The sequence below is a fragment of the Dermacentor albipictus genome, chromosome 8 (genome assembly GCF_038994185.2).
Source record: "Dermacentor albipictus isolate Rhodes 1998 colony chromosome 8, USDA_Dalb.pri_finalv2, whole genome shotgun sequence".
NCBI lineage: Eukaryota > Metazoa > Arthropoda > Arachnida > Ixodida > Ixodidae > Dermacentor > Dermacentor albipictus.
Window position 1 is genome coordinate 59,429,804 of NC_091828.1, and position 14,446 is coordinate 59,444,249.

Sequence of the window (14,446 nt, forward strand, 5' to 3'; positions counted from 1 at the left end):
ATTAAGCGTGGTGCTTGCGACTCATCGTAAAATTAAGCCGTAATGAGACCACGAATTTACGTTACCGATAAATTAAAAATAAAATAGGCGCAGTCTTTACGTTGTGCGGTGGAATATTTTGTCAAACAATTACACCTACCTTGATGGTTCGTTTTTCGCAAGACCGCACGCGCGAATGACCGTCGTAAACGACGAGGCATTTTTCTTGGAATGCATCACTCCCGGAGCATGATGGTCTGATGCTTAAGTTTTTAAGCTTATTGTAATTTAAAGAATGCATCCACAACATGCCATCTGCAGGAAGCTGTCATGCATACCAAGTAAATCAAGTGGTCATTCAAGCAAATTTAGTTACGAAAACGACAGGGAAGAAATATTCAATCACAATTAAATTTTACTGATGCAGGGCACTGTACTTATACTAGCTGCATGTCAAGCAGAACACCAGTAAATGCAATATGTTTAAAATACGGATTCTCGCGCAGAAGAAATACATGGGCCACGAGATACATATGCCATTGTGTGTGTGGGTGTGTGTGGGGAGGGTTTCAGTGTGAATTTTGACCGCATGGTGTTCTTTTAATGTGTGCCACTCAGAGGCATGCCCGTGGCCGTTTTACGAAATACGATATTTGAAACCAGTACTTCTGCAGTTTGCTCAGCAATTGTTGGAGCAGCTGTAATGCACAGTCCCAGTCAACATCGGTAATGTTTCACTTTCGTTCACAACCAGATCACCATGGTGTTGCTAGATTTTGCAAATTTTGGTTCCCACATCAGCAGGTTCTGAAGCTGTTTCGATTATTACTGTGCAGTACGTCTCCTTCTGCATGGAGTCATCCAATTTTAGGTGAACGTACTTTGTTATGCTCTGTTTATAGTTCGCAGGCAATGCTGCAGAAGTTATGCAGGTAGTGCAGTCATAGTAGTCTCCCCCTATGCGTTTTGCAGAGCAGTTGCTTTAAATCTGGAAAACTTTCTATGGATTGACAACTTCATATACAACAACTTGTGGATGCAAGGTTGCGTCACACTACATTACTTTTGCATTTCCAGTATGTGATATGCGACATATTGGTTGAAAGCCCAAGCCGTGCAATAGGGCCGCTGGTCACAATTTTGTCACACTGCTTGTCCCGCAGTAAAGAGGTTTGGATCTACGACGGTTTTAAAAAAGTCTTCTGGAGTGGAGATGATGCTTTGAAAGTGAAGCCAGGCTGCTGCTGTCTTACTTGGGGCACAAAAAGATGTCAGGCTGACATGGAGAGTAGGAAGTGCTTTCTTGATGCTTCTTGTGTTTAAGATAGCTAATTTTGCTGTACAGATCACACTGAATGTGTTTCTTTGTGTCACTACTTTTTGGACAAAACCTGAACATGCTTGCAAATTTTATGAGATTATAACATCAGTACTCAGCCAAAGGTAATATTTTAGCACACAACGATAAGCTCTCATCTTCAAATTAGCCTAGCGTTTACACTAGCAGGGCAAAAGTACTTAAACTGTGAATTCCACATGGTATGGCACTTTTCCAGAGGTGAAGTCAGGGCAAGCATTGGCTTCACCTCTGCTGGCAAGAAGCCGCGGGGGCTGTCCCTTCAGAATATAAAAAAAAAACCTTGGCGACACCTTTCATGCGATAACTGGGCCATGTTTTACTACATAGAAGTAAGAGACTTATCGTTACATAGAATTCTGTGACACATACGGATACTTCTCATATGTGATGCACTATTTTTCCAATCATGAATGTAAGCAGTGAGGGAAGTCTCTCTAACACTGATGCTTGTATGAGACAGAGTACAATATTCATGTGCAGCTTCAAATGAATTAAAATGACTGCCAGCTCAGAATATGATACGCGATTCTCCCAATGAAGGATGGGCTAGGAATCGGGAACTAAGGAAACGGGAATGTTTCCTTCCCTAAGGACCATCACAATAACAGACTAGCACCGCATGTAATCGCACAACCATAATGTAATTGCTTTATTTGATACAACGCATTCTTTGGCCTGATGGCAGCAGTGGTGTCGGATGTGCCCTCGGTGTGTGCAGCTTGTTGGTTACTTGGCCAGGTACTGAAAACCCTGCTGATGCTGGGGTCTGGGCAGGCTGCCCAGGCTGCGCTGGGGAGACCCCTCGGCGGAGCTCCCGGTTCCGCTTCCCCCGGTGCGTCGTCGCAGTGAGCCCAAGGGCGAGAGGTCGCCGCTGGCGCCTTGCCGCTTTCGTGCTGCACGGTGGAGGCGAGCAGCATCATCAGTGAGTTGGTACACAATCACCGTGAGTGCCATGTGACTAAATGACTATGCTGGAAAGCTCCTTCCAAAACATATCCCTTTTGTGGCAACAGATCCACGCTGGGCAGAGGAAATAAATCCCGTGCAAACTGTGCAGCTTTGGGCGCACAATCTGCGACGATGCCACAAACTCTTGCCATCTTCGGCACTCTTGGAAAAAAAAAATTCATGGACAGTGGTTATGCTTTGGCTGACACAGATCTCTCAACTCTTTCAGTGTTTTTTTTTTTTGGGGTGACAGACCTCCGGTGTTGGTATTTTTTTCTCTGACATTACAAGACGAACACAATGGTTTATTTTAAGCTTGTGCAGAAGGGATAAAAAAAATGCCACGGATAATGGCAAATACTCTCTTGGTATGGTCCTCGCATTGCTATCTGACGTCAGTGACATTGTGGGACAGAAATGCCCAAACGTATCGGCATGTCAGTGATGCTGAAAGGGTTAAGCAGTGCAACCACGGAATTGTCATTACTGTCTTTGCATTTGCATTTAACAGTTTGGACTACTGTTACCACATGCTCCTGTGTACGAGCTACAATGCCTTTCACAAATCTGGGGATGATTTTAATGGACGTGGCCTATGCACAAGCAAAATGACTAATCGGGCACCACGAGAGAGATGATGTATGCACGAAGCACGGAAAGCATTGCACGCATGGTGTGCACACGCGATGCACATAGTAAGAGACATTAATTAGTACAAACATATTCAGAAAACGTTGCTGATCTATAAAAGAGGCTCCTGTGAACATGTGAGTCAAATAGTACTGAACTGCATGCAGCAGCGAACTTACAATCTCGTTTCAAAAACAGTGAACAATTGCTTGCTCTCGCCTTTGTAACATCATCATCGCAAGCAGTAAAGCCCACCAATAGCTAAAGGCTGATTTCGTTATCATGACAGCATTCTCAGTAATTCTACCACGGCTAATTCTGAGGTAAATAAATGAAACATATGTATGTCTGCGATTTCAAAAGGATAGATAAGGCATTTCATCTTTCCACTGCCGATCTACACACGGCAGTTGCACATAGCTGTGTCGCCTCCAAGACAGCAGTAGTGTGCTGCAAAGAGTAGATGGTACGGCCACCACAGCATGCTGTGATGAGTACTCTTGTCAGTGAGACAATCAACTTTTGGGCGGAGCCTTGCCGCCTTGGTGCAGCTTCCGGCGCACTGGGGGAGACTAAAGGAGAGGGAAAGCCACTCATCGGTGCGACAAGTGTGTCTAACTCGCGTTTTCTTGAAGGATTTGAAACATATTTACGACAGGAGGTTCGTGAGACAACATCCTTTAATAGGGACGCCATGCTATTAGTTAGAAAAGTGTTTCAGGGCCCCTTTAAGGCCAAAAAGCTTAGGAGCTCTTGGAGTAACCAGTGAACCGGCAGACACCAGGAAACACTGGCATGGGTGCCATCTGCACTATTCTCAAGCAAAAGAGTGTCGTCGTTTTAAAGTTTGTGTGCAATCTCAGACTCACCAGTGCCAAATTTGAGTGCAGACATCTTTTGCTCCATGGCCTTCTCAAAGAGCTGGAGCAGGAACACCTTGTCCTTCCCTTCCTGTTTAAGAAGAAAAAAAAAAAAAAGCCCTGTCAGTCCCTATAATTCTACGCAACAGTGAAGCAGACTCACACATACATACATGCATGAACGCATGTATGAGGTTTGTTAGAAAAGTATCCGACCTTATTTTTTTTTGCGAACACCTAATGGATATGAAACAAGCGCGCTTGCATCAGCTGATCTTGAACCTTCGTGCGCATGCGCGAATTTTTTCCCGCCTGCCGATAGTGTCAGTCGCTGGGACGCAGCGTTTCAGTGAGGTAGTGCGCAGTGCTCTCGTTGCTTCTTCATTGCAAAGAAAATGGCGGAGCGAGTGGAGCAGCGCTAATGCATCAAATTTTGCCAGAAACTGGGCGACAGCCAAGTGCAAACCATTTGAAAGATTCAGCCGGCTTTTGGTGACGATGCTATGAGCAGCACACAGATTAAGGACCGGTACAACCGGTTGGAAGGCAGCCACACATCGGTGGAGAGCGAGCCAAGCTCCGGTCGGCCATCAACATGTCGAAACGACCAGGTCACTGCCGAAGTGAACGCTGTGGTGATGCGGGACCGTCGTGCGATTATCCAAGAAATTGCGGAACAGGTGGGCATCAGCACTTTTTCTGCACATTTCATTATGACCGAAGATATGGCCATGAAGAGAGTTGCGGCGAAATTTGTGCCGAAGCTCTCTTCATGTGGAAGTCTCACAGGACATATTGGATTCCACAAACAGTGACCCCGACTTCTTGAACACCATAATCACTGGGTGTCTTGGGTGTACGGGTACGACCCGGAAACCAAATCCCAGTCGTCACAGTGGATGCATTCCACGTCACCAAGACCAAAGAAGGCCCGCCAAGTGCGCAGCAAAGTCAAAGTGATGCTGACTGCTTTCTTTGACTTCCGCGGTGTGGCGCACCACCAGTACACACCACAGGGTCAAACAATCACGAAAGAGTACTACAGGGATGTCCTCCGTCACCTACGTGACGTTGTGCGGCGCAAGAGACTGGAGTTGTGGTCAACAGGAAATTGGCGCATCCATCACGACAATGTTCCTGCACATTTCTTGCACTTGATTAAGACTTTCTTTGGCAAAAAACCAGACTCCTGCAGTTCAACAGGCTCCTTACTCTCCTGGTATGGCCCCCTGCGACTTCTGGCTGTTTCCCAAAATCATGAGACCATTGAAAGGAGCGCGATTTCAGACAAGAGAGGACATTATGGCTGCAATGACAGCTGAGCTAAACTCCATTTGGAAAGAGGCCTTCTCGGTATGCTTCCAACAATGACAGCACCGCTGGGAGAAGCATGTGGAGTCCCAAGGAGACTACTTTGAGGGTGATCAGGTTTCGAACGCACCAGTTATGCCAGTTTTTTTTCTTCAGCCACAGGTCGGATACTTTTCTAACAGACCTTGTATATTCAAGGCGTTAGAATGAGCTTTGCACAATTCCTGTTCATTTCTCTGAATTACAGAGTAATTCAATCTTGATTTAGTGCCAAGTCATGAGATGCTGTTTTTTCACGAAAAGAACTCAACACTAGAAAAGCTTTTTCATGAACTAGTGTGTAACTATACACGTGGCACATCTAGATGTAAGATGCATGCGCATCTACGTGCTCTTTGTTTCATGTATGCTCTATATATTTAGCAGCCCATGCCAACGAATAAACAACGTGAATTCCATGCTTGTTGTTTGTACTCTACCATACAATTGTGTCTATTTTTGCATTATTTCGGGTTGCAAGTGTAACTCGATCACTGATAGAAAGCGCATTCGCAGTTTAATTACTGGCCAAAGACCATCGTAAGAAAGGAAAAACTATTCCTTCACCAGTGCTGATGGAACGAACAATGCTGAACTCCCCATTAAATGTTGTAGTGCCTTCACCAGAGATCGCACCTGTATCTTCACTCGTGCCATCTCGTGTATTTGCGCCTGTAATTTACGCATACTCTGTGCACTGAAGTGAATGAAGTTGCCTTAGGTAATGAGAGGGTTAAATTTGCGCGCAGCTCTAAGTGTCTGTGTTTTTTTTTCCCTAGCCACTGCTGCCTAGAACTAGCAAAAACAAGTTGCCCAAACAGCTTGACTGGTGGGAGCAAATAAAGAAAACAAATATTTTCCAATGCTTGGCTTTGGAACAGGAACAGCACAGGAACGAAAACGGTATCATGCAACGAGCAGTCACTGATTGCCCGCTAAGGTGAGCAAACAATTCCCCGCTCACCAGTGATACTTGCGGTACATTCAAATGGTCACCTATAAGTGCTCTAGAGCACTCTGGCAGAGTGTTTTACATGTGACTGGTTCAGTCAATCGTCCTACTCTGTCTCAAAGACCTCTTCCACATTCTGAATTTTTTTTGTGTGGGAGTGCCTTTGGGATCTGCCCAAGTTCCAGTCACATGACTACCTCTAGCTTCTTTTTCTCCACACCGCTGTGCCAACCTGAGTGGCTCGCATTGCGCCTACTTCCTTTGCCTACACAGAGATGGCTCTGGTGTGCCTACTCTGGTGTGCTTTGCCATAAGGCTTCTGCGGGAGGCCTCTAGCTCGGATTTCAAGAGAGTGCCTGATAGTATACCCACTCCGAGCCGGAGGATAGGGGGGCGACCAGTCGAATACGCCGTTAGTGCATTATAGTTTCACAGAATTGCCTAGAGAAGGAAAAGTCGCACTACAGTGCTGCTGTATGCATAGCAATGCCGGGAAGCTAGAGCTCTGGATTACAGTTTTTTCTCGGACAATCAGGACACCTTGAAGAAATGTCTGGCAAACAGTGCTATGTATGTCGCAGTGGTTGAGCCTCTACAAAAGCAGAGCGCGACACACTGTTTTTCCTGCATTATTATGCAAGAACAGTCTTCGTCAAAAAACAAAAAAGGAAGCACTAGCACTGAGGTGTATAGTTATACTTAAATGCGGATGGCACCAGCAAGTTGCTAATGCTGCAGGGATTACGACAAGCTCTGCACTCACTGCGCATTGATTTTGACAGCATTTTCCCATTTACTTCGCTTACACATCCTCTACTCATATATGTCAGCATACACACGTGTATTACAACAGCATTCATACAACAAGCCAAACTGCGTGTATCAATATCCTGGCATTTCGACGGTGGCACCGGGTTTCCCTCTCGGTAATATTGTAAGAAACTCTACGAGTAGCTTCGTCACATACCAGAGAGCTCAATGGAACTTCCATGGTGCAGTGGTTAAAGCAGCTGGCTTGCAATCGATAATGCAGAAGTTTAAACTGTGCCCAAAGATGAGCACAATTTTTTCTGCTCTGTGTCATGTTGTGATGACCAACTGATTCAAGGAAGGCAACATGCGAGGACCTGTTTGTGATTTGTAGAACGGCTATCACTATTAAATAGCGTACTCACCATGATGAGCTGCTCGCGGAGCAAGGTGACCATCTCGGCGTGGGCATGGGCCAGGGCTCGCATGTAGTAGAGCCACAGGCTGTAAGAAAATGCACACAGACACATGGATTCAGTGCAATTCTCACAATACAATGTGTCCCATAAGTACTGTCATGAGGTTTATGTCTAATACGTTGGATGAGAATAACAAATTTAAGGAAATATTTCGCAGAGCATTTACCCAATATATGAGGAATGCGACGCAAACCATTTTAATAAATATGTCTGCTCTCGGCCTTGATCACGGCCTTTAAACGTTCCGGATTCGCTTCCATCGTGACCCGCAAGGCATCCCCAGGAGAATTTTTCTCCATATTGCTGCAGCAATTTTTCAGGACAATCACGCTGATGTGCTGATGGGCACAGAGCTCCTCTTGAAGAATGAGCTTGCCAGCAAGAAGTGACTGCACCATGCCATTGCCGTGACTTGAAGAACCCCGACTTTATTTTCGCCTTGCAGTACATATATCTGGAGGGCGCTACCATCAAGACATTTGAGGTATAATTGCGCCTTCTACAGTGCCAACCTAACCCCCGTATGCAGAAATGCAACTTAAGTCGAAGCACATGCTTGACTTGATTTAGATGACGCCTGGCGTTAACATGCCTGAAGACGCTCACTGCGTTTCCTTCGGCGCGTTCCCGACAGGCGTCACTCGGATCAAGTCAAGCATGGGTTTCAACTTAAGTTGCATTTCTGCATACGGGGGTAAGTCTGCACTTATTCTATCTCCCCTTTCCCTGCACCTTCGTCAGTTTACGTGTTCTCTGGAACTTGTAGGATAACATCTTGAGGTCCCTTTGCACAGTTGTTCTCACTGTTATCACCGGCCCATTCATCTCCAAGGCCAGCCTTCTGCTGCTCCTCCGTGGCTGGCATTGGGTTTTCTTTCTCACAGTTTTCTTAAAGTTAGAAGGGGCGACAGAGACAGGTTGACCAATGGGCAACAAGTACCTTAAGGGGGTTCTGAACCATTCCTCATGCTTGGCGAAAAAACACAGTCCGCAGATAGCATATGCTGCTGTGAACATCTCAGACAAATTTTGCAGTTGTGCGCGGCACATGGAGCTCACAAGCAGAGTGTGAAGTCACTCCTTTCTCAAACACACTCTTTTCAACAGAAGCCTCCTCCTCATCCTTTTCGGCGCTGCCATATTTCGTCACATAGCAGATTCCCACACACCGCTCCTATTGGCTTATAGCTGACATGAAGAAGCGTCAGCCAACTGTCGTCTGCTCTTGCTCTGCCACTGTAGTAGTGAGAACTTTGGCCGCACTGCCTATTAGAATTTCGTAGCCGTTGGCTCTCGTTAATCTCGATCAGTCTGGCCCACTCAATTAGCCTTGAACTACGCAAAGCTCAAGCACAGACCACGTGTACGCTATGCCTGCCGTGCCTTGCAATGAATAGCGGTTAGCATCAAAGAGCGATGCGCGCCAGTGCGCAGCTCACTCCCGACAGCTCCTCGCTAGACGTGCTTCGTATTCAGCTTTGTACTGAGCACTACAAAGTGTGAAATCTGGATTTGCCTCCAGCCTTGCTGTGCATTTAGCTGTGCGTGTTCACACGTAGTTTCTGCGTATCCACACACAGTTTCTGCTGCATAGTGTAATTACCGCAGTCGATACGGGGTGCCGCAATGAGCCCGCTCGCTGTAACGCCATAGGTGGGGCATTGCCAATCTATTGCCACAGGCGCTCCTTCAGAATGGAGGCCATCGAGGGTGAATGGAAAAGGTAAATACTACTCTCAAAGTAACTAAGCTCGTACTAGGTCTCTTTCAAAAAGTATTTTGGTAATATATTCATGGGAGGTACCCTACTTGTTCAAAGGTGTCTTTGACGCTTCAAAGAAATGTGGTTCGGGGCCCCATTAACACTCCTAAACGATAAATCTAATGCACACCCAATTTTTTTATCAGGAAAAATGGGCAAGGGTCTAACATGTATTGCTCAATAGTCGACGATTTCCTAAAGTCAGCTTCACCACATACTGAAGTTTCTTGGAAAACGCTCCTGTAATTTTTCTTAGGAGAAAAAAAAAAAGAAGAAAGATGCACATTGGAATCAGGTTAATACTATAATTCATTGTGAGCTACTGTTTTCGCTTTAAAGCCTTCCCAAGGTAGGCCGAAAGTAGGAGTCATTGGCGGGAGATGATGAGTGTCCTACCCATTCCCTGTAACCTAAGTACCACCAAGACTGACGCTGTCGCTGTTGAAGTCACCGGTGTTTCTACCACCATAGGGGTCGGGCGTGTGTGTGATGACTTGCCAAGCTCGAATTATCTGGCAAAGGCTAATTTCAGGATCAAAAGCTAAAATTTGGTCCCATAGACAGGTACGGGTGTCAGCTGGGACTTTCGGTCGAGAAAGAATTAACCGAAAAATCAAATTAACTGGACTCGAATTAATGTTAGTCTGCCGTATAAATGCACTACTAGTATTATGAGAGAATGAAACGTGAACAGCGTACTGCATGGCTGATGGTACATGCAGCACCGTCTAATAAACATAATAAATTTAGACCATTTCTGGTCTAAATTGGACCAGAAATGCATTTTTTTCCCCCTGTATATGTTTTCAGACGTGTTGGTCTGTACGTGGGATGCTATTGTACGTGAACGCATTTGTCTTGCTTTTTTCTGTGAGATGCAACACATATATGTAAACAATATGTATTTACAATGAGGGTAAAACCTTCGCGCTGCCAGTCAAACAGGGGCAAGGGCCTCTCGTCAAGCTGCTTGTAGCAGCTTTTCTGCTCTTGTCCCAGCATTCATTTTGTCATACGCGGAAGAATGCTGAATAAAGATTTTGATTTGATTTGATATTTATGGTGTTCGCGACTTTACATCCCGTTCTCATCTCCTCAATCTTGGCACACCTTATCAGAATTTCAATATTGACAAGCGCACTTGTTTATCTTTTACCAGTGACTGTGTTTCACTGGCTAAGACACGTTAAAAGTTATCACTCAGTACAAGACGTGCCTTTCTGCATCTAAATTTTCGCGCATGTTACCACCGGTACTATCCTTTGCCTTTCATCATCGAATCTTGCGTAATAAGAATGTAAGCGCAACCCGAATTACGTAATACTTTCTGGAATGTACATGGGTACTAGAGATTACGCTGTATTACGTGCTCACCACTATCGTTGTGCTTTGAGTATCACTTGCTTTTGTGGGCATAGGTTCGCCTAATAAAAGGTTAGTTTCCTGATTCACAGTTTTGCTACTGTGTTCTTCACTGTCACTACAACGTGACCACATCATGCCACCAGAGTGCCGCAAGCCTCCGCTTTCCTACAATGTCTCTGTACACTCATGTCTAATGACAAGCCTTGTAGGAAAGCAGAGGGTCGCAGTGCTCTGGTGGAACGATATTGAAATGCTGATAAGATGAGCCAAGGTCGAGGAGATGAGAGCGGGATGTGAAGTCACAAACACCATCAATTAAATGCACATGTGCAGAGCTTACGGCGGCTGTGATTAAGTGGCGGAGCATGTACCGACAGCCGCACAGTCCAGTGTTTGTTTTTCATTCTGTCGTGGTAGAACAAGGGGTCCCAGAGGTATATAGGTACGTGTGTGACCACGTTTTGCGTACCTAAGCAGCACAATGCCAAGGAAGAAGGTAAAGGGCGACAGCAGGTACTGGAACGCACGGCTGGTCTCCGTCTGCTCCACGGTTGACCACCTGTTGATGTCGAAGAGCGCCAGGAAGGCCGCGTATGCCATGTCCAGCCCCTTGAAAGGACCGCACACCTCCGACGGTCGGATTCTGCGTGCACAGTCCACAAACGCACACTGTACAGTTTTACATGGTTCGGCCTGTGCTAGCCAGACTTGTCGGTGATCGGCAACAGCTGAGTAGTTACAAGGACAGGAGAAAAGGTTAAACACATGTGGTTGGGAAGCCTGCTTCAACTCTTCCCCCACTTTGCGTGGCTGACTGTATGGACAAGAAAACAAGGTCAATCCTCGAGACCATTGTAATGAAAGCTTGACTGATCCAGGCGGCAGTGTGGTCAAAGCTGGTGACTTAGCAGGCTGATCCTGATACCAGTACACAATGCGTGTCCTGGCAAGACTTTAATTATGGGTGTGCAAATACCGAATAGTAGATTTCAAACCAAATATCGAATCGAATCAAGAAAAAAAAGCCTAATATTGAATCGAATATCATAAAAGTTTTCACAAAAATTAATGCTTGAAAATTTTGGGCAAGAAAAGACAGTGCTGCTAATGCTCGGGAGTATCCTAACATTGCATAGCGAGAATGTAGCAAGCTATCAGTAACTTAGGTACACAGAAGTCAAGATGCTATACAGTACAGAGCACTTATTAAAGTCAACACCACATTAGTACGCCAGCACTAACTATAGCTCAGTTCTAGTAATATGAAACTGCAAAATATTTTTTTTATCAATACAATTTCTGGTAAGCAGAATCAGGTGCTTTTATTCCCCCTAAACTAATAAATTAGTGAAGTCCTGTTGTACTGACACCCATGAAGTTTTCAGTTTAATAACTGACCTGTCTTGCGGCACTCTTTTACTTATTGCATAAAAAGTCTTGCTTTCCAGTTTTTCTTCAGAATACAGAAGGGCTGTCTTAACCTCACGGTAGGTGGGTCATTTTAGGCCAATCTGCAGGACAGATGAAATGAGAGCGCATCATATGGCTCAATCACCAATCTGCGTGTAGCTGGCACACTGACGGTATAGAGCAAGCGCCGTCTGCGCAGTTTTACTGTCATGTTCGGCGCATTATTTGCCACCTGTCTAAGATTTCAAAATCTAGAGGGTCATGGCAAGTTTGCGTGACGCCCCCTCTCCTTTTTTTCCGTTCATCCGCTGTCCGCCCAAATGCATGCGAATGGGTCATGACACTTTCACGCCCGCTGTGAAAATCCAAAGCTAGTCTTGTGACGTGTTGCTCAAGGCTACAAAAAGAGACCAATGTCGATACAAAAACGCCATCTGGAATGAGAGGCCATCACATGGTGTGTCTCAAAGATGGCCGCCGTGAACAACTTCTGTGAACTGCCATCACATACACTCGCTTTCGTTTGCGAGGCGGTTTGTTGGCTTTCCGAGTGTCGTGCGACTGCTGCAAATAGATCTGCATTGACACGGCACCAAAGTGTAATTTTGGTTGTCGATGCCTGAGAAGCAGTACCGACTAGGCCTAATGGCCTAGGCAGTGTGGCCGTCATAAAAATTAGCCTCCTGCCAATGTGGTAACGGGCGGTAAGCCATCGCAGATTGCTTGCTGCTAATACTGTTTGTATGGTGGCTCGTCAGTGATTGGTACTGAGATCACGCGTGTAGGTTAGACTGACAGCTATTGAAGTGGCTTGAAGTTTGCCGCGTGTGTTCAATGTAATCTGCATGCATATCGGCGGCTTGATCGGCCCAATCTTCGCACATGCTTTCGCAATTCACAAAATGTGCGGTGCTATTGTAGCCGTGCCCTCTGTCTGCGTTGCATTATCATTTTGATCAGTCCTGTTGACGCAGACAAACTGTACTGACAGAGGTGGTCCCAGCCGACGCGGTGCCATTCTGTGAATCGCGGCATTTGGGCACTTTGTGTTTGACTCCACAATGAGCTAAAGTTGGGGAGTGCTCGCAGTGACAAAGTTCGCTGCCACGTAACCCGGGGCGGCCCGTTTGCGGTGTGCTCGGCACCCTTTTTGCATTGAAAATGAAGTGGAACGCTCACTTGGGTCGCATTGAGCATGAGGGTCTCGCACCGCACACAACATGTAGCAGTGCGCGAGTCTCCACATAAAATACATATGATATTTGAAAAATCAAATACTAGTAGATAGCTGAAAGTTTGCTATTCGATTCAATTTGGTGACATTTGAGCATTCACACACGCGTACCTTTAATGCGATTTGCAATACGGGCCAATTATGGAAGCAGTGAAACGTCAGGGCACCGACATGATTCTTGACATTAACCAATAGGGCTAGCCAGTAAGCGTCCCCAGTCATCCTCCGATGGTTTCTGCTCAATTTATTTCCTTTTTGCAAAGGCGTTTTGCTAAGTGTTTTGTAAAGATTTGTTGAAATGAACTGTGTGGAAACCCATAAGATGGAGCAATTCCTGAAGGTCAAAGCTTCATTTCAGTCAACGTTGCTGCATTTTGAGTAGTCCATTAGTTAATTCACTCCCGCGTGACCAACAACTAACCTCCTAGCCTACATTCATTTAATGTTTGCCTTCAGTCTGCCTTTAAATCTACCAAGGACATTTAAAGGAAAAGTGCTGCATTTTTAATTTGTGCAAAATTAATTCAAATTCTGTCAGTTTATTTTCACTTTTAATAGCACCAATCCTAAAAACTAATAACAATAAAGAAATCTAGCAGCATCAGCTGTTTACCCTGCCTGTCCACCTGTGTACCAAACTTCTGGCCTCTGGAATGTGAATAAAATATAGTTATTAGTTTGCGCATGTTCCTGAGTGTGTGATCATCTTGCCACAGCTCCTAATTTTCCTAAATGGACAGTAAAGAGTAGCGTTAATTCAGCTTAAACTGGCATTCTTCCAAATTTATACTTCTCTATTTTCACTTACTCGTCCAGCAAAGATTATTACTGCAGAAAATGAATGCAAAACTTATTCTCGTGACATTTTGTGCTGAAACATGACCCCAAACTTTGAAGACTGCAGAATATTTTGTAGTGCTTGGACTGTTTTGGTGCAAGAGATGTTCTCAAGCCTTGCCAGGTTGATTACTTAAGTTTTCTTACAATGCAACATCACCCCCCTCTGCAGATAAACGATAAATTGGATGTGATGCTGTCAAAATCCATGACATCACGGGAAACTCCAGGGCGATGTTACCACACACCTTTAGTTTTCGTGCCTCTTACTGAGCCTCCTCGCATGGCACGAGTGGATATTTTACTATTATAGGTGCACAGTTTATTCACAGTCGTCAAGACAACGTGCCAATCCCATGGGATCACATAGATTGCATTATTGCAAACTAACAACAGTGCAAAAGGCGTTTGTAATATATTGTTGCTCTCATGTTATGCACTGTCATGGCATCCAAAACAATGAAATCGCATCCAACACGAAAATATACCTTCGTTATATCCTATATTCATTATAAGTGATCACGCTGACG

At 45.2% G+C, this 14,446-nt stretch overlaps 1 protein-coding gene across 1 annotated transcript in view; it reads right to left on the reverse strand.

The window, feature by feature from the left end:
- Positions 1-1,961: 1,961 nt before the first annotated feature.
- LOC135915172 (transmembrane channel-like protein 5) overlaps positions 1,962-14,446 on the reverse strand; it is a 64,547-nt gene continuing 52,062 nt past the window's right edge. The window contains exons 15-18 of the mRNA XM_065448214.2: positions 10,905-11,078; positions 7,255-7,333; positions 3,787-3,868; positions 1,962-2,232 (exon numbers count right to left, since the gene is read on the reverse strand). Of these exons, the coding sequence (XP_065304286.1) occupies positions 2,066-2,232; positions 3,787-3,868; positions 7,255-7,333; positions 10,905-11,078 (502 nt within the window). The 3' untranslated portion in view covers positions 1,962-2,065. The remainder of the gene's footprint in view (positions 2,233-3,786; positions 3,869-7,254; positions 7,334-10,904; positions 11,079-14,446) is intronic.